This window comes from Pollicipes pollicipes, unplaced genomic scaffold, assembly GCF_011947565.3.
Source record: "Pollicipes pollicipes isolate AB1234 unplaced genomic scaffold, Ppol_2.1 Scaffold_7231;HRSCAF=8579_pilon_pilon_pilon, whole genome shotgun sequence".
Classification (NCBI taxonomy): Eukaryota; Metazoa; Arthropoda; class Thecostraca; order Pollicipedomorpha; family Pollicipedidae; genus Pollicipes; species Pollicipes pollicipes.
The window spans coordinates 25,599,676-25,619,692 of record NW_023597034.1 but is presented as its reverse complement, the minus strand read 5'-3'; the positions used below and the strand labels follow the sequence as shown (position 1 = coordinate 25,619,692).

The 20,017-nt window shown below is 53.9% G+C and overlaps 1 protein-coding gene across 2 annotated transcripts in view; it reads right to left on the bottom strand.

The window, feature by feature from the left end:
• Window positions 1–4,063: 4,063 nt before the first annotated feature.
• Window positions 4,064–20,017, bottom strand: part of LOC119110622 (uncharacterized) — a 38,202-nt gene continuing 22,248 nt past the window's right edge. For both annotated transcript variants that reach the window (XM_037234524.1, XM_037234525.1), the window contains exons 10-14: window positions 17,871–17,975; window positions 13,311–13,439; window positions 12,362–12,467; window positions 7,542–7,639; window positions 4,064–6,351 (exon numbers count right to left, since the gene is read on the bottom strand). In XM_037234524.1, the coding sequence (XP_037090419.1) occupies window positions 6,259–6,351; window positions 7,542–7,639; window positions 12,362–12,467; window positions 13,311–13,439; window positions 17,871–17,975 (531 nt within the window). In that variant the 3' untranslated portion in view covers window positions 4,064–6,258. The remainder of the gene's footprint in view (window positions 6,352–7,541; window positions 7,640–12,361; window positions 12,468–13,310; window positions 13,440–17,870; window positions 17,976–20,017) is intronic.

Sequence of the window (20,017 nt, the reverse complement as noted above, 5' to 3'; positions counted from 1 at the left end):
GATAGCCCTATTTGCCAAATGACAGATGAGTCGAATAGGCAGGATTTTGCACCAGTGAGAAACAGCTCTACATACATATTTAGCACAGCAGCCACGACCTTTGAATAAAGAGCGATAACAACCTCCATCCCTACCCTCCCCCCGGTCATCGGGCTCGCTGTCCAGAAAAAGTTCCTGAAGTCCACCCTGAGCTTGCCCCCCCCCTCCACACTTTTTGAAACGTTCTATGCCTATGTGTAAATCTGCCGTAAAACGTACCTTTCGTTTCTTAAAAAGTGCGTGACTAACCCAAGCCCTTCAGAGCATTAGGATCACGAATAACGGGCTTATTTCATTCAATACGTAGATGTTAAGTCGTGATGCGCACAGCTCTTGATGTAACCTTGGACAAAATAACACACAGTACATATTACTCTTATATCATCGGCCAGTAATTTCAGCACTAACACGGATCTTCACTGATAAGTGGAGCTCTGAATGATGTACTTTTTATTAGGCACGTAGTCGCGTGCTCGTAACGCGCTCTGTTTTGGTACAAATTGGATGAAAATAACGTCAACTCCAGTACGTAACGTACATTCTTTAACACCGATAAGTTTATTTAGACTCAGCAGGCTCTGGCTCCTCTCTCAGGCTCTGCTACAGGCTCTGTCTCAAGAACACTCCTGCTTACACCATTTGCGACCTCCGCCTTCACAGCCACTGGTCGCAGCAGCACCAATCGTAGGGAACGTGTGCACGACATTGACGGGAGACGGGATCTGGGACGGAAACAAGGACGAAGTGAGGTGAAGATGTGTTGAACACAGAACATTTCAGGTCGGGGAAGCGGAGATAAGGAGAGACGACTCGTGAGTGTCGGCTGTCATGGTATCGCCGCCGCCAGCACCTTGAATTATAGACTAGGATAAATGTTGCGTATACATTCCGCATTGTTCTCAGCGTGGAGTGGAAAATTCGGGTATTAAACCCAATAAGATCCAACGCCCTTATTTGGAAGCATCACGTTTCGTCTATGCATTTTAAAAAATGAAACACCAACGTTTGGTCTGCAATCAGTGTTCCGAAAATCACACAAAATGGGCGGAAAATTTTCCATGCTCTTGTATACGCAGCCCTGACTTGGATAATGCCACGAACATAAAAAACAGCAGGTTCTGCGATTGCCAACACCGTGCTGTTGTACAGACTAACCAGATCCAATACAAAGTCGTATCCACCTCTAACGATCACATGCGTTCATGTCGAACAACTCTGAGAGGGAGTGGGCGTTGACTAGCATGCTGTTTGCCTTCCTAGAATGCATCCGTGTCAACGCTAGTAACATCGGAGGAACCCCAGTCGCCACCCCCGCCTGCCTCTAGTTGGCGCCCCGGTGGCTCCCGTCCCTGCGCCGCTGGCCGAGCGTGTTCGTCTCCTGTGACTCTGTCTCGTGGGTAGTGCCCGCGTTCCATGCTGTCATGTGAGCACCAGTGATGTCATTCCGTGCCCCACGCTGCTGCGCTTCCTCCGGGTCCTACGTTCTGTCATAACCTGTTGTTCTCCTTTGCACTGCCGTGTCTCATCTGCGTCCACGTTCGTTGCTTTCATCCGCTTGGGCCCTTCTGTGGTCATCATGTTCGTGACGTCATCGCGTGTTCCGTTCTGCTTTGTTCTGACCCCCTTCTGTTTGGGTTCTGCCACGCACTAGCCCGACTCCAGCGTGTCCCACTGCATCCTGCTCACCCCGCCCTATTCCAGCCCCACTGCGTCCCACTCGCCGTCCCGTGCCGTCGACGCCGACGGCCGTGCGGGTGTGCCGCCGACACGACCGGCGCCGTCGTCCGCGCGCCATCGATTCGGCTTCAGTGTCGCGTGGCGCGTGCTGACGCCACCGCCTGGCCCGGGGCAGCGCCGCGTGAATCCCGATGCCGCCCGGACCGGGCGGGGCGCCCACGCCGGCCCGGCGTACGCAGGCGCTGGCGCGGGCGTGTCGTGAGCAGCCGACGCGCGCCGGCGGGGCGGCGGGCGGGTGGGCGTGTTCGCGGGACCAGCGGCGTCATGGGCGCTGACGGCAACGGCTGATAATGTGATTGGGTGATCGCATTGACCGCGTCAGCCGTGTGGTGAAGGCAATATGATGGATGATGACATTTTAGCGTGCGGTGGAAAAGCGATACGGAAATGCTTCCGGCGATTGGGGAGTTCTGCGATCGCGGTCACAGGGGCACGTGTCCCTATAGATTGCGGCCACTGTCGTGCCACACAGACTTCCGGGGAGTGACCTCTCCAGCTGCAGGTTCACAGGCTGACTGACCACGTTCAGCAGACCGCTCGGCCGAGGCCGGCTGGGGCGGGGTTCCGTGGCCCCTGGTGTTAACGTCGACGCTCGGTGGGGAGGGGACGCTCCAACGGCCTCGCCGCATGCCGGCTCCAGCACGGCCGGCGCCTCACACACGGTCGGCGCCTGGCCGGAAATGCGAACGCCGAAGACAAACTGCCACCCGGACAACAGAGCTCCCACCAGCGAATCCCGTGTGTAGGCTGCGATTGCTGTTTCAATGCTCGGAGCAGCGGAGAATGGCTTGTTCTGAGAAGCACGTTGCTCAGAACGTGAGGTCGAATGGCTACGGAGCGACGTTCCTGAGTCTTACATCACGCAGCGTCTTCCCCACACTGCCTTAAAGACACATACAAACCATCGAGGCTTTCTTTGAAAAAATGCGATGCGCCATGTGGCGAAGACGCTAAGGATTTGATGCTGGCTGTGCGACAAACGGCATGGTTTCGGTCACGAGGCGATTCTGAACAATATGTAAGCACGGCCAAACCCACCGAAACCAAAGCTATGTTGGCAACTCCACAGCGCTCACAGGTCACCTCTTATTTGGGATACTGGCATGAGGTGAGGTGCACAACGGAGGACCCCTTATGTGGTCCACAACTGGTCTCGTCCTACGTTTAGCTGCAGGTAAATGGTTTGAGGCTTGTCTGTAGCAGCATTGAGTCTGTCTTCACCACGGGCCCAAGCACCCTGCCATTCCCTCACGCTGTTTTTCTTTCACCTTTTCGCTACCTGTCTATGTGGCACTTGACGCTCCTACTTCTCCCTCGGTCGCAGGCTCTGCCCCGCTGCACCTTCCTCGTCCGTATAAAGTTAGCTCAACACTGCAAGCAAGAGTCGCATCGAACTATCGCAGCTTCGGTGGATGCTACACATGCTCCGTCGCAGTGAGGAAGTTGATGGAATTCGCTCCTATCGGCTCGGAACTGCAGGGTATGATAGCCAACCCACCGGCCCGGGCGCTACATGCATTTGCACGGCGTCAAAACGGTGTTCGACGTGTTGGAGATCATCAAAGTCCCTAATTTTAGCTGCACGACCTGACATAATCTGGAGGTTGACCTCTCGCATCCGGGAATCCTGACGCTATCGTGCATGAACGAAAACACGACCACCGTGTGATGCTACGCTGCACAAGAACTCGGCGCCTGCAGAACAGCCGAGGAGCCTAGAAACGGAACACCAATGGGTAGCATTGAGACGGAGTCTTCAGGAGAAGATTCAACAAGGAATTACAATTACGTCAGTTGTCCAGTGCATTAGCGAGGAACATTATACACATAGATAAGACAATAGTAATAGCCTTATTTCTGGTAGAAAAACCAGGAGAGCGGAGATATAGGTGGGCTGATATTTCGGCAACATGCCTCGATCGTAAAAATAGCAGAAGTCATCTTATGAAGAGATTAAGTCATCAAACAATGCCAGAAGTGATGAAGTCATCATCACTTCTCCTATTGTTTCGATAAAGGCATGTTGCCGAAACATAAGCCCATCTATGTCTCCATTCTCCTGGTTTTTCTCCGAGGAATAAGATTATTACTACCGTCTTATCTATGAGAAATTACAATGAAAGTGCTTGTAATGGCAATGATGCAAACAAACCAACGTACGAACGGAGAGGTCGTTGGGCCAGACGCTCCATCTGGACCAGCACGCATCACGACGTCTGTCCCAGTGATCGCACTTATAACCCGGGTCTTAAACACAGTCTCCTAAAATCAACAATGTATTCCACGAGATCTAATGCTACGATTACAGACAGGCTCCGCCGGTGCAGACCTGACAAGAAGTGAGAGCAGACGACCCGGCGGTGTCGCTGTACTTCCGGACTGGACCGGCGCGCTCCCTGATTGAGGCACACGTGCGCCCGGCTCTGCCACGAGCCGTGGGATAGGCGCTGCGCCGCGGCCAGAGGCTTTCAGCTCCCGTGCACCTGATAAAACGCAGTCGTTTGCGTTCGCACGGGTCGTGCTGCTCTCGTGAGCAGGCAGGTGCGTTCTGGACGTGGGAACCTGTGGTAGTGGACGTCGCTGTTGTCCGCCCGTGATAACAAGGGACCGGTGACACGCGGCGGGCCCACACGATCACGCAACCACCACGACAGGCGCCGGCAGCTCCCTTCTGAGAGGCACATGACGGTCAGCTGCGCACGAGCTCTCAGAAGGCGCTGATCCCGCGAAGGCTCATCAGAAGGATAGGGAGAAGGCAGCCGAAAGACTTAATGTATCCGTATCGGTTATGTCTCCGTATCCGTCTGGTGCAGTTCCATAGTGGACCCTTCGTCTGAAGCTGCTGCCTTCGCAGGAGAAATCGAGCGGGCTTCCGATGTCACAAGGTGAGAAAGTACGCACATGACAAGAAACGGCACTCATTCGGTAGGTAACATGGTGGTAAGGAACTGGTGCAATACTCTCTTTAAGTGCACTTACTCCTTAAGTAAGTAAACTAGTGCACGTTTGGCAATATCCAAGGCACGTACGACATCGTAAGAGGCGAAGGACTCAAGCTGCCCAGTATGTACACTATATCACAGGCCCTGACGAGTTGGGTAGCATATACAGTATTTTTATCAACGTTTTTTTAGATGAAGTGAACATATCGTGCCTTGTGCGTGCATGCGTGCAAATACATTTTTGAAAGGTTGGTACAGATTGAGTTTGTGAGCATGTGATCTACCCATGCTTACAGCGGCGTTTACTTTGTCAGCGTGGGTAGAAAAGCCCTTGTGCTTTTTCGTGGTATCTGAATAGCTTAATGATGTTGTATGATGAATTACATTGTAAAGGAAAGCATTTCGATCTCTGCATGCAGTGGTTGATCCGATTCATTGTGTGCATATTATTTTGCAATATCAATATTTTATGGGATTCTCCTCTGTATCTGTCAGCACGAAGCACCCACAGTTTCCACGGACATTGTGACTATTGTGCGCGAAAACCAGGAGCGGTATGTAAAACCTATATGTGACTTAGTTCAACTCTACAGCAAGCGAGTTCTACTTATGCGCAGTTTTTGCACTTACGTGATGTGGGGTCCATTAAAACAAGGGAAACACCGCCTCCATTGCTCAGTTGCTGTGATACGAGACTTTGGAGTTCCAACAAACAATTTCATGTGTTTTTACTGGTCACGTACCCCTTGGCGGAGAAGTTTTTTAATACCATGTTAAGGATGTTCAGTTGAGGGTGGCTATCACCTCGGAAAAAATGCTGAACCAAAGTGTAACAACGCCTAATCATGCAATTCTGAAAACTGCCAGGAAGCATATGCTTTGAAACAACCGCTGTCCCTGAATATGCGGCAGCATCTTTCATTTTGTCGGTTTTATTATTTGAAGAGTCCTGAAGACCGGCTGGGTCCTCTTTTGAAATGACGAATATAGTGAAAAACCTGATTGATCACAGTCAATTAGTGTCAATAAAATAGACCTTCTAAAGCAAAGGCAAAACTTAGTATTCTAATTTCTAGGCGCCCAAATCAGGGCAACACACCGGAAAACAACACCTTTTCTTCTTCTTCTTTTTCGTCTTCTTCTCAGCTGATACCAAGTTATTTTCGATAATAAGCCGCAAATGATGAGATGGACACTGTTCATGTTACAGCTGCGCCAGTAGTGGTCCGTGATTGGTGATAAACATATCCAATAACATGCTTTCTAAGCGTCCAGTGCTACCGAGAAAGCAGATCGAAGACCAGCTGCTGCTCGAACGCCCACAGCGGACCAGCCAGGACGAGGCGATCCGCGCCGGCTTAGTCCCTGCTCGTGGTTGTCACTCCGAGACACAGGCACTCCCAGCGGGGCTGCACCTCAAGCCCGTCCTCCAGCCCGTGGCGTCACTCGTCCGCTGTCGCGACGTGCCCGGGTGACGGCGAGTCACTGACGTCAGACGGTCGCCGTCGCTGATTGGCCGACCGCCGCGCTGACGTCAAGCCTAGCTGACGGCGGCGCCGGCGGCCAGCTCCCGCTTCTGGCGCTCCTCCAGGTTGCGCATGGCGCGGTTTCGCCGGCGGGCGTTCAGCTTCGCCTACAAACAGGCGACGTGAGGATGCGCAAACATGGACTGGTGCGCGGCCGTGACAGAGCTGGTGGCCACAGGGGCCGCTGAGGGTGAGGCGTCAGGAGCAGCGACCGTGCGGCTGTGACAGCCGACCGCGCGGCTGTGACAGCCGACCGTGCGGCTGTGACAGCCGACCGTGCGGCTGTGACAGCCGACCGTGCAGCTGTGACAGCCGACCGTGCGGCTGTGACAGCCGACCGTGCAGCTGTGACAGCCGACCGTGCGGCTGTGACAGCCGACCGTGCGGCTGTGACAGCCGACCGTGCGGCTGTGACAGCCGACCGTGCGGCTGTGACAGCCGACCGTGCGGCTGTGACAGCCGACCGTGCGGCTGTGACAGCCGACCGTGCGGCTGTGACAGCCGACCGTGCGGCTGTGACAGCCGACCGAGCGGCGGTGATAGCCGACCGAGCGGCGGTGATAGCCGAGCGCGGTGACAGCCGACCGAGCGGCTGTGACAGCCGACCATGCGGCTGTGACAGCCGACCGCCGCCAGCTGATCGTTGTTGCTAAATGTACCATTGCGCACCCGATCAGGGATTACGGTACTTGCAATGACTCGGACGTAGCAATCACTAGGCTGTCTTTTAATGATAGCCATTTCGCAAGATGTGACGTTTTGCGGCACCTTAAATAATACTGCACATGTTCAGAAAGGGGGTGGCACTTGATGTTTTTTAAATGTCCCAGCTATCAATAATGTCTGATTAGAACATAAGCCCCCAGCAACGAACGGGAACAATCATCTCAACATGCCCAGAATTAGCTAGCGTAGGATCCACCAAATCGCTTTGGAAAATCTCGTCTTGTTTCCAAGCGTTGTTTTGTTTTACTAATACCGGGACCATTTCACACAGCCGGCAAGCCAGCCTACATGGATAAGGCCGTCACATTGGGCGCCGACCACGCCGGGGGCGCGATACGGCCGGGGGGGGGGGAGGGGGGAGGGGGGTGCTCCCAGCGGCTCCACGGGCTACGGTGCCCCATTATCGACCAGCGGAGCGCGCGGTTCGCGTGCCCGCAGGCGGTTAACCAGCCGGCTCCGGACGGCCGGGTGCGTGTCGCTTTCCGCTGTTGCGAGATTGAGGCGTAGACAGAACCTAACAAGGTTAGATAGACACACATTCGAGATTGTCTTGGAGGCGCCGTGCCCTTACCTCCAGGTCTCCACGGATTTTGTCTGCCTGTCGTTCCTGGCCGCGCATGAAGTGATCTACTTCCGTCTCGTGCTGTTCGCGCATGTTGTCCAGGTCCTCTGCGAATGCGGATTCAGATCAGTCAGCTAGTGCTGGGAACGGACACACACGCACACAGTGATGCATAGTTTGTTGCAAAACACTACTAAGATTTCGACCCGCTCCACATATTCCTTCGTGACTCGTTAGGAAATGTGTGCGTTTGCGCGTGACATTTCTCTTTCTCTCTCTCTCTCTCTCTCTCTCTCTCTCTCTCTCTCTCTCTCTCTCTCTCTCTCTCTCTCTCTCTCTCTCTCTCTCTCTCTCTCTCTCTCTCTCTCTCTCTCTCTCTCTCTCTCTCTCTCTCTCTCTCTCTCTCTCTCTCTCTCTCTCTCTCTCTCTCTCTCTCTCTCTCTCTCTCTCTCTCTCTCTCTCTCTCTCTCTCTCTCTCTCTCTCTCTCTCTCTCTCTCTCTCTCTCTCTCTCTCTCTCTCTCTCTCTCTCTCTCTCTCTCTCTCTCTCTCTCTCTCTCTCTCTCTCTCTCTTCTCTCTCTCTCACTCTCTCTCTCTCTACCTCTCTCTCCCTCTCTTTCCTCCTGTTCTCCTTGCGCGTCAGTTCTACTCTCCTTTCCTCTCCTCCCTGCCTTGCCTGCCACTTCGCCAGTCGGGCGAGGCGTCCCTGTGTTTGAGCTCATCCCCGCAGATCCTCTCCTGTCCCCACGGCTCTTCACATACGCGCCGAAATGCTACTGCCGCGGCGAGGCTGCGGCGACAGGCTCTGCCATCCGCCTGACACTAGCTGACCAGTCGGGACCTCTCCGGAGGCCTGACACTGCCTGACGGCCGCCGCCGAGCTGTCCCCACAGCCTGCGGCCATCCCTCGGAGACCCGACCCCCGAGACCTCTCCGGAGGCCTGACACTGCCTGACGGCCGCCGCCGAGCTGTCCCCCACAGCCTGCGGCCATCCCTCGGGGCCCTGCCCCCGGGACCTCTTCGGAGGCCGGGTGCGGTCCGGCAACCATCCAGTCGCCGCCTGATCCACCCCTCCCCAGGATCGGCCCCCGGTTCGCGCAAAGGCCTGCTCTGCGCTGGGAGCAACCACAACCGGGTGTAACTGGGGCTGCTGGCTCGCTTGTGCAAGGAAGAGTAGCTGAAATATGGCGCAATCTTGCCGAGCTGCTTTCTTTTCTTAGCGGCAGTGTTTCAGGAGCATCGGTCGTATCTTTATTCCAAAAGGGACCAATGCTGAACGATGCACACAGTGATACCCTGCACCTGTGTTGTTTTGCTCTACGCCACTTTGGTGAATCATACTTTCTAACCGTACGCACCTCGGCGAGGGAAAACGATATGCCCTGGCGAAGTTGCTCCGCTGGGGTACGTTATCAATGAATGGGCTTACCCTGATTGTGAATGGGCTTACATTTACCGTTGAAGGGCGCTCCACATCCCCGTCCCGGCGTGCTGAGAGGTGTGGCTATTGATCCGACCCACTAAGCTCCTTTCCTGATGCCTATGCATAATTCAACGCGGCTCTCGCTCAATTGGCCAGCCCGCAGCCGGCGACACCAGCTTGGAGAGGGGATTACCAGGAATCCGCCATTCGCTGGAGCTCGAGCGACCACCAGCGAGCGATCTACCGCCCGCCGCACGGTAGAGGTGCGCTCCGTCCACCAGCTTGGAGAGGAGGAGGTGCGCTCTGTCCACCAGCTTGGAGAGGGAATTACCAGGAACCCACCATTCGCCGGAGCTCGAGCGCCCGCCGCGCTATAGAGATGTGCTCTGCACACCAGCTTGGAGAGGGGAGTGCTAGGAGCCCTTCATCGGCCGGACCTCGAGCACCCGTCGCGCTGTAGAGGTACGCCCTGTCCACCAGCTTGGAGAGGAGGAGGTGCGCCCTGTCCACCAGCTTGGAGAGGAGATTACCAAGAACCCTCCACCGGGCGCAGCTCGAGCGCCTGCGCTGCTTTAGAGGTGCGCCCTGTCCACCAGCTTGGAGAGGAGATCACCAACAACCCTCCACCGGCTGCAGCTCGAGCGCCCGCGCTATGGAGATGCGGTATGTCTCCGGAATGAGGCCGTCTGGGAACGAAACCACAGGCGGCCCAGTTGGCCGCTTACTCAGTCACTATAATCTTGAGAGGAAAAAAGGCGAGTTGGGACCACTTTGATGAGTTCGCCATTGTATCACACCGCCGAATGCCAAGGTAACGAACTCATTGCTCTTCGTTCTCTGCAACTCTTGCGACCCTGCTTCTGTAACTCTGAAGATGAACGGGTGATGACTGGAAACTTTCACTTCGATGGAAGTCGGCTAACTGGTGACAATACAAAGTCCAGGGGTGACGCTGGGCTCATATCTCTGACGTTACGTAATTCACATAATTCTTCAGCTGTATTACTGCATTATCCTTAAATCATGTTCATTTTAAAATGCAAAGCTGATATATTCTAGTCAGCATTTCATATATCGCATCATTAACATGCGCGATTAGATCATCACTACACTATGACCACTAACTCATCATCACTCAAGGCTACCAGTTCACTGCAATTTGCAAGATATGCCTTGTCAGTGACGCGTGACTGACAAAACAAGCCATCACGCTGTGATCACTCCTCTGATCTGACGAGCGGACCATCCGCCACGTGGTCTCCCTGTCGCAGGACACGGAGGCGGCGGCTGTCCGGCGGTTTCCGAGCCGATGCACGCGGTGGCGTGCCGGCGCAGGGTGCGGTGTGGGGTCGCCGGTCAACAAGGCGGCGACACACGAGCCGACCATAACCTGGGGCGGGGCCTCCATCCGCCGCCGGCTGACCGCAGCCGATTGTGTGCCAGTTCCGACCACGTGACCCACGCGCCGACCGCCGAGCTCGGAGCATTGCTGGCCGAGCCGGCTCGACAGCAACGCTCCATCACCCAGGCCCGAGCAGCGGCCCGCTGCGTCGAATCCACCCGGGACCGGCCTCGGCGCGCCAGTGGCGCGGGTTCGGGAGCGGGACTCCGTGGGCTCCCAGCGCCGCGGCCGCCGCCGCCGGCCACTGGGGACCATTGCTGGCGGCGGGCGGCCGTGTCAGGCGTGGCCGCGGACCGTGCGCGGACGCAGCCGGTTCTCCGTAGCGGTGATGGAGTGCGCGCGCTCACGCCGCTCACTACGGAGAGACGTCTGGCGGCTCGCTCTCACAGGGGCTGTTGAAGTTGGCAGCTCGTCCGTCACAGGCGAGCACCGTGCCCGGTGGCTGCAGGTCATGACCTTTGGTGCTCCGGCGAGCTTGCCTACAGGCTGTCACGCTATTTATCGACGTGTCCTGCTAGCCTTCCCTTTTTGTGTGCCAGGACATGCAATAATTGGCTGTCACTATCTCAATTAAAACGGTGGCATGCCAATTATTGCATGTCGTTGCAAGATAAGTAGATTGTCCTTAGTTTGTCCGAATGTCTTGTCCGTAAATTAGAACATAAAATCCATTCAATGCCAAAAGCGTACCATTGATCATAATACTGAGCGTCAGATGTGCTTCGCACATGGCCATTCCCCTGCATCAAGCTTGACCTCGAGGGTGATACTGGAGAAACAGCTTGATCTCGAGGGTGATACTGGAGAAACACCCCGAAGTGCATCGATCATGCATTATTGTTTTAATTGTATAATACGAGCATAACGTTAAGTTTATTTTCTTCTCTAATGACCTTTACCGGTGACTTTTACCTGTTCAGGAACGCACTTGAAACATTACAAGTATATTAGGTTCCGACCGAGTACTGTCCAAGAACACGACCTAGGCGCTGTGTTGTTTGGCATTTTCCCGGACATTTATCGCTCGAAACGGAAGGCAACGTCAACAGCTATGCCATCACACGCAATTTTGCGCTCGCTTTGGGACTCATTGCACTGCATCAACACTTCCCTAGGGATGGGAACTGAAGATCGCTTCGCACACACGTCGTCGTCCGAGTGTTATTGGGCGAAAATTGAGTCACAAGATCGTGACATCAAAATCTGATTACTCTCCAACGTGTGTGGGATTGGAGTCGCTGATCCCTGACTGCCGGGTACGTTCGGATCACATTACGGTCGCTGATCCCTGACTGCGGGGTGCGTTCGGATCAAATTGCGGTCACTGATCCCTGGCTACGGGGTGCGTTCGGATCACATTGCTGTCGCTGATCGCTGACTGCAGGATACGTTCGGATCAGATTGCGGTCGCTGATCCCTGACTGCAAAGTACGTTTGGATCAGGTGGTTCGCGATCGACTTTTCCTCACGCCTCTGCACCAAGGCCTAGCGTTCACTATGTCACACATTGTCACAGCCTGGTTGCGAACAAATGGTTAACAATTGTTGCCTCGCAGCCCTCATCCCCTGTCGTACGGCGGCACCATGTCGACGGATCAGCTAAAGCCCTTAAGGGTGCAATCACCACTGTGGTCGTAACAGCCCTTTGCGGATGGATTTGCCACCGTATGAAACTCTTCTGAGCACTGGCGTGACTTTATTATCAAATGTCCTTATGAAGGTACTTTTGTATTGCTTTGGTGATATACAGGCTCCCTCCGCTCACACTCATGTCATCGGAAATTCACAACCAGGCTATGGCACCAGCTCTGACCTTATTACCCACACGTTGCTGTATTGTTCTTCCATCTCTCCTTTTGCTCCTCAGAAAATTCCCTTTCGCCTATGCCTATTCATGTTCACGTGCCTGTTAAACTAAAGGTCCCTCCCCATACGCCTGCCTGCCCCCTCTTTCGATCGGTGATATGTGCATTGGACCTCGGCCAAGAGAACGGTCGTGCTCACCTTTGAACTGCTCGTAAGACAGGCCGAAGATGGCCTCGTTGGAGGGCATCGGGGCCATCTCCTCCGCGGTCAGCGGCGGTGGCGTCTTGGCCCTTGGTCCGTCCGCCTGTCGGGAGCGCACCAGGTCAGGCAAGTCCTCTTACTCCAGGCCAGGCTGCCGTGGTTATGGCCACCTCAGACAGCGTTTGCCGAGGTAAGTAAAGCTGAGGCAGCACGTCATACCGGCAACGCAAGTGGTGACGGCAATAACCGGTCAACCGTTGCCAAGAGAGAAACAACTAGAGCTTGACATTGACACACACCTTAAACCATCGGGAGCCTAACAAGGTTTGCCCTTCCATCTTTCTTTATCGCCTATGACCAACATCTCGATAGCCCATCCATGCGCGTTACATTTATCTTCATCCGAGAGAGCGGTGGAAGCGATGGGTAGTGGGCGCCGAGATCCAGCGCTGCACAATCATTTATTTCTCAGACGGATGCTGCTTCTCACCTGAGTTTAAAGGTAGGGACATTATCTATGAGGCGCACTACCACCTAAACTGCAAGCACTACCTGTCGGGGGCGTTCTGATGCCCATTGGGAAATGCTCTTTGCCAGGAAAACATGATATCGACCGAGGGATGGGATCCCTGCACCGTCACAAACCTCGGGGCAGGTTAGGTCACGCGGCAGCTCTGCCACGGCGGCAGGCAGCCAAGTCACGCAGACCGCGCTCCCCTCCCTGCCGCCTGTACTGTATCACTGACGATCTCCTCCCCTCCCTGTCGCCTGCCCCGCCTCACCGACTGTCTCCTCTCCTCCCTGCCGCCTGTCGCGCCTCACCGACTGCCTCCTCCCCTCCCTGCCGCCTGCCCCGCCTCACCGACCGTCTTCTCTCCTCCCTGCCGTCTGCTCCGCATCACCGAATGTCTCCTCCCCTCCCTGCCGCTTCCCCCGCCTCACTGACCGTCTCCTCCGTCTTCGCCACCTCCGAGTCGCTGACGCCCTGCATCATCATGGCGTTCAGGTCCTCGTCGTCGGCGCTGACGCCTGCGTCGATGTCGACGTCCACATCGGCACCCCAGATCTCCTTGGCCTAGGCAGAGAGGCGCCAGAAGGTCAGTAGGAAGCGGCCAAGTCATCAGGTGACAACAGCGGCGTTTCAGAGCGTCACCGCGAGAAACGGTGGTGTCTGGGAGAGCTGGCGAGGAAGAAGTGAGCGAAGGCTGCCGCAGTGGACGGCGGTGGGAGGCGGTGACGGCGGTGGGGGAGGGTGACCTGGCGGTGAACTCTGTCGCTGAGAAGAGCAGCGGTGGGTAGGCGTATCTCCCTTGCCCGCGTAAGTGGGGAGCAGTGATCAGTAAGTGTTCCCGGAGCAGACGGTGTCGGCGGAGAGCCCGCCAACGGGGACACCAGACACTTATTGATCACCTTGGGGCACGTCCCCTCCCCCTCTCCTCCTATCCTCCGCAGGGCGTCTGTGGGGAGTGTCGCGGTGCTGCCAGCCACTTATCCGTGTCGTCCCAGTCGTGGGGGGGGGGGGGAGAGGCGGACCCCTGTCACTGTCTGGGTCACTCGGTCACGGTCGCGACCGGATGTAATCGGGGGAGATGACGACGTGTCAGCAGCACTGCAGGCTGCAGGCGGGTGGCCGCGTCGTCCGCAATGCGGAACCATAAGGCGTCCACACACCTGGCCATTGTACCCGGCCCTGTTCGCCCTTATTGTCACGAGCGACTAGAGCTTCGAATCAGGCGCCTCGGCAGCGCATGCCTACACTACTGCGCGAGCGCTCCCCGCTCTAGAAAGGCCTGGGGTCCGGACTGACGGGTCCTGCGACGCTCCAGGTCAGGGTCACGGTGTCGCCGGCGCCGCGCGAGCTGGCGGCGGTGACGCCGCACCTGCCGCACCACGCGGCTGCCGGTCAATGCCAGGGCGCGATTGAATCTCGGCCGACAATTGAGCTATCGACTATGTCCGCGGGCAGGCGGGGCACTCTGTTACCGACAGCCGCAATGGATGGTCCGACCTGGATGGCGGACGCGCTGAGGACGTGCGGACGTGGACTGCAGGCAATTCGAGAAGCCCGCGGGAGTGTGTTGATAATGAATTCGTGCGTCGTGAGCAGGCAGGGGTGGTAAAAGCGTACTTTTTGTCGCCGACGAAATTTCTAGAGGCAAAATAGCCGCCAGCGGCGCGATGCGGTGCCATATGGCATATAAAGGTACTGAAGCTCATGCCCAGCATCGTCATCAGGAGGAATCAGCATATCACCGATGGCCTCCTTCATCACCACAGTTTTCAATATCATGCACATAGCTTAACGCTCCTTTTTACCATCTCCTTCAACTGCTGTTGCTTGGAAAGCAGGCGCACCCACCCTAGACTTTGGGATAGCCAAATCACAGCAGCAGCCTTCGTTCACCCTCGGGACTTGCCGGGGCCTCACATTTGTTGTTGTCATTGAGGCTTTACGAGGCACTCAGCTGCTGAGTCTATATCGCGTCGCCTACCTCTCACCCTGACAGGAAAGGCGGGCACCGCGGGAAATGGAACCCCGCACCTCTTGTTTCCCAGGCGCGTAGTGGTTAACGCAGACGCGTTAACAGTGGTTAACGCGTCTGTTAACAGTGGTAACAGTGGTTAACGCAGACACGTTAACCACTACGCTACCGGCACGCTGGGGGTCTCACAGATTTCGGCTGGCTTTGCTTTCCTCGACCACGAAAAAAAACGACAACGAAAGAGCTTGATAGCCAGGGCAGCAGAAAATGCATGACAGAGTTCGAACCGGTAGTAGGCAGCACTGGGGATGGCGTCCAATATGCAGGCCTCCTTGAGGTCATACCCCCTTTTGAAAATCACATGTGCGCTTCAAGCATCATTTCTACGGTCATCAAACTATCCACCATACCTCAGGCATGCTCCTAGGCTGGCGCGGCATGTATTACCCGGTGGGCGCCTTTCGCCGTGTTCCAACAAGCAAATTGTATTTAAATTTGACAATAACTTTACATCAGGCTGCTAGTTCTTTCTGAACAACATAGTCGCCGTGACAGGAGGGGAGGGGGGAAGGGGGGGGAGGACGATGCGAAACCCCCTCCCTAAGGATATCTGAGGATACCAGTCCAGCATATTGCGCACTCTCGCTCAAATCTTTGGTAGCCTCTGGGGCATCTATTGCGCGTGTGTTAGCACCAAAAACGTGTCCCACGCAATTCTGGTTTCGGAGTAGTGATGTTTTATTACGAACATCGCGAGACGATCCAAGGCCAGCTGGGGTGGCAAGCGGCAAGCGACGATTCTGCGGACCGCGCGCGGAGGGCTGACGCTGTCACGTTAACGAAGCCCTACATTATAAATGTAAGCTGGAAATCAGTGTCCTAGAATTGCCAACCTTGGGTGTAAAGCAACACTCTATAAGGAGGAATTTTGCACTCCTTGTCCCCATATTTCATGTGAGTTTTTCACTCCTGCCTGATATTGTCTAATCGCACACGCCAAACCCACATTTTCCTGTCTGAGGTTTTCATATGTCATCTAAAATCGAGCTCACTTGAAGCCATCAGGCACAAACAAGGCTCCACAGAACCTGGACACCTATGGCTAGGTCCTGCCTCAAGTACATCTGAATCATGTCTATGTATGCACAGAGCGAGGGCACCAGATACCTTCAAGCCCAAGAGCCCCAGCGACTCCAGCCGCTTGCATGCATCAAGTTTGGTTTGTTTACAAAATGCGTCATGATCGGCGGCTGGGTGCTAAATGCGTGGTCCCCATCCCCATCTTTCTTAGTCTCACCATCACGCCACGAAAGCAGAGCCTGGTGCAAACACCAGCAAAGCCTGGTAGATAACTTTACTGCACGTATTTATTTAGCCCGAAGAAACTTGACCACTTAATAGCATCACTCCCGAAATGCAGGAGTGAAGAATGCCAGAAATGTCTTTTAAATGAAATTTGCGAGATAAATATCACCGTTTGAGCTCCCATGTTCACAGGTTTTGAGTCAAATCAGCTGATTCCAGACTTTTGCCAAAAAGTATTAGTTTTTATATTTATTTAAATTATGTTGTTTTTCTTGGCATCATACGAGTGTGATACCGCTCTGCAAAATGCTCCAACTGCAAACTTGCACAAATTTTATACATAAATTGGATTAATTCGCCAGCCGCCCGAACGCGTTTGATGTACACCCAGCACTGAACAATTCACAGGGAATGAAGGAAACAATTTGAAGCACGGAACTGATTTTTACCGCCATTTTTGCCTTGTTTAACCCTCAGTTAGCCGTGTTTTGGTTCATAACGGTGCTCGATAATAATAAATCTAAGCCTTTCCAGTGTCTACCTCACCAGGCTACCTTATGCTGCCATACTTAGCTTTGGGACAGACCTGAAGCAGCTAATACAGAAGTGTTTAATGGCAAAATTCTGCCCTATGCCCTATATACGCTACTGCCATATATGGGCTACTCTAAATTAGGTTAAGTTGGTTAATTGCAGGGCAAGTGACAATAACAATTGTTCAAGAATCAGTGACTCACAAATGCTGCTGTGATGCATTTATTAGATAGGATGAGATAAAGTAAAGCCTCTTTAGGCTAGGCATAGTGAGCCTACTTCCATGGAAATATGTATCAGTATCTTGTAAGAAACAGTGAAGAAATGTACGTTTTTCCTGACCCCATCTTAACAGAAGCCAGAGGTATGTCTATCGTGTTTCACTTGGTGATGGGCTGATGTGTAGGAGTCTAAGGTTTTTTGTTTGAGTGTTTTATGCTTGTTGAATGTTCTGTTGTTGCTTTGTTGTTGAATTCCCTTGCTTTGCTTTGTGTTAAAAGATGCTGTGAAGGTGAAGTGGAAAGAGCAGCATCATAATTATTGGTGTTACATAGTTTTATGTTTATTACACTGTTATGAAATTATTATGCTTCAGTGTATTCTGTTTCACTTCAATGACGTAAGATGTTAAAAAACAAAAGAGTTTTGTCAGGTTCATGACATTACGTCCATACCAACTTGAAATGTATGTCTATGTTTGCTGAAGCATCCTTCACTAGCCCATAAGTTCCATCTTTTGTAACTTGATTTTTTTCACTCTCGCACGGTCTTTTTGCGATGGAGTTTTCGCTCCCACCCTGGTTTAAAAGCGATTCTAGCTCACTGTACGAAAAGCGTTGTTTGTTTGTGCGACGAAATATATCACCATGCAGGCATACTATCTGTGTATAGAGAACTCAAGTTAATTTTTGCTGAGAATGCTGTGCTATTTCGTTGTGGCTGTTTCCAAAAGGTTCTGCCAAAAGGATTTTTGGGCACCAAGCTTCTTGTGAAAACATGCATTTTGTCGCCAACCTTGTCGAACGAGTCAGACAAATTTAACCACCCTGTGAGCAGGAAACCAAATGCAACAAGAAATCCTAGTCGCGGGGAAAACGCCCAAAATGGCATGTAGCAAGCACAGTAATTATTGAACAGCGTTGGACACCAAGTGAATGCATTTCACACGAGGCGCACGGACCCACCTTGAGCTTGATCAGACGGATTCGCTCCTGACGCAGCGCCAGAGATGTCTCTTTGACGCGTTTGTTGACCTGCGCCAGATCTTCCATGATTGTTGTCGTCAGTACCTGCAACACACGCCATATGGTCTAGCACTCGTGACGGGACTCAAAAGGTCGGCATCTACATAACTTTTAGTAGCTTTTACACACCTGCTGAAAAGTTTGCTAACCTTACCTCTGACTAGCTGATAACAAAAACACTAATTTCAAGTATACGCTGTCTGAGAACGATGAGCAAAGTTGCTGGGCGCGGTGTCCGCCTCGGTGCTGTCGCTGGGGCGTCGGATCACTGAAACGTCCCATCAGACTGCTGTTAACAGGATACTAGGATACGTAATTCCCCAGATGATTCTGTAGCTTCGCACGTAGCCGGATATCTGCCCACCGGTTCAAAGGAAATGCACAGAAATGCACTAACTCGCCCGGACCGATGTCAGGTAATCGTTCATGACTTGACAATATAGAATGGCGACCGAACATCCCAATCTCCGGCAAAGGTGCTGCGGACTCGGCTGTTACGAAACAGCCTACGTTTTTCCTCAAACATGCTCACTATTCCCATGCCTTTATTCTTGAGCATGCTCATAATGTCTTTGCGCTAGCATGCAAAGTCTCTGACGCCCGAAGGCTGTGCGATTCTGCTCAGGAACTATAAAAACCAGGAGCGTACAGGCGCGCGACAGCGCAGAACACCCCAGGAAACCGTGACCAACGTCACGACTGCGGAGGGCCCGAAACGATCGACGAGATTAACGCGGCCTTGCCATCGGTGGTGTCCATGAACGTAATGAACCTCCGGCTCGCTGGACTCAGTCGCCAACAGTACTGCGTCGCTCAGAATGCATGAGCGGGGCGACCATATCATTCCGCCGCAGGCGCGGGCAGCCATATCATCCCTCCGCAGGCACGGGCGGCCACCACGTCGTCGCCGCGGCTGCTCCAATATCTACAAGAGCGCCCTCTGCGGGGCCGCTGCTGACCAGCGGCGCCCGCGGGCATTCAGCGGGGGTCACGGCCGCCGGCTGAGGCGTCCACGATGCATTGACGGCGCCAGTGGCGCGGGACGTGGCCGTCTTTTGAGGCCGACGGCGCGACGCTGCGGCTCGCGAGGCGATCGGTCGATGCCGGTAAACACGCCGACATCAACAAACCCACGGGCGGACACGGCCGCGCACACGCCCGCACGCGGCCGGTGCGCGATCGGCGGCGCTTCGCAGCCGGTCGTCGTCTTCATGCGCGGCGGTCGAAGTCAGCGGCGCTGGACGGTGATCCCGCGTACATGCGACGAGGCAGCCAATCGCACACGTGAGCTCAAAGGCAATCGCGCAAGGATCGATGTTCGACCGCCGTTCGGGCGATCATGCATCTGCGCGGCGCGAGGCAGCCAGACAGCACTAAGGGTGGGAGCATGAATGAAGCGCCGCCTGCGGGCGTGTTAACTTAGGAACTACGGCGGGAACCAGCGCATGGCTCTGAGGGCTATTGCCTGCTGCCATTGTGTGTATTTTTAAACACCATTCATGTCTTCAGCGGTGGGCTGGTCGGCTGTTGGTAGCTTCTTTGAAGTGCCACTGATCAGGACTTCTTTGAGCCTATGGACGATCAATTCTTCATGCGAAGTGAATCACTAAGCTTCAATACTTCGCCTAGCTTCACTTAACTTAACTGTGCCGTGCGGCTTTGCCAATTGATTTAAGAAAGTATGACGGCAGAATCGTCTGGGTGATAGCCATTGAGCAAACGGTATGAGCTTGATTATCATGATTGAAACATAACTTGAAGCGTGTTGTTTTCCATTTGGTTTAGGGCATATCCATACACACATCGCAACAAGATTAAAAGCAAAACAAATTGCCTTTAACTCTACTCACTTCTTATAGAGCCAGTCAACAAATTAATTGAAAATAGACTATCTGATCATGCGTTATTTATAGCAAACAGCAGGATTCCACGGGGGAAAATGTGCCAGGTAATTGCCTTACTTTATAAGCACCTAATAATCCATGAGGGTCGATGTCACCAGTTGCGACCAACGGACAACAATCCGTCCCATTAGGACAGCAAATAGCTCACTGGCAAAGCAGATCTATTCAGCTGACCGGTCAGAA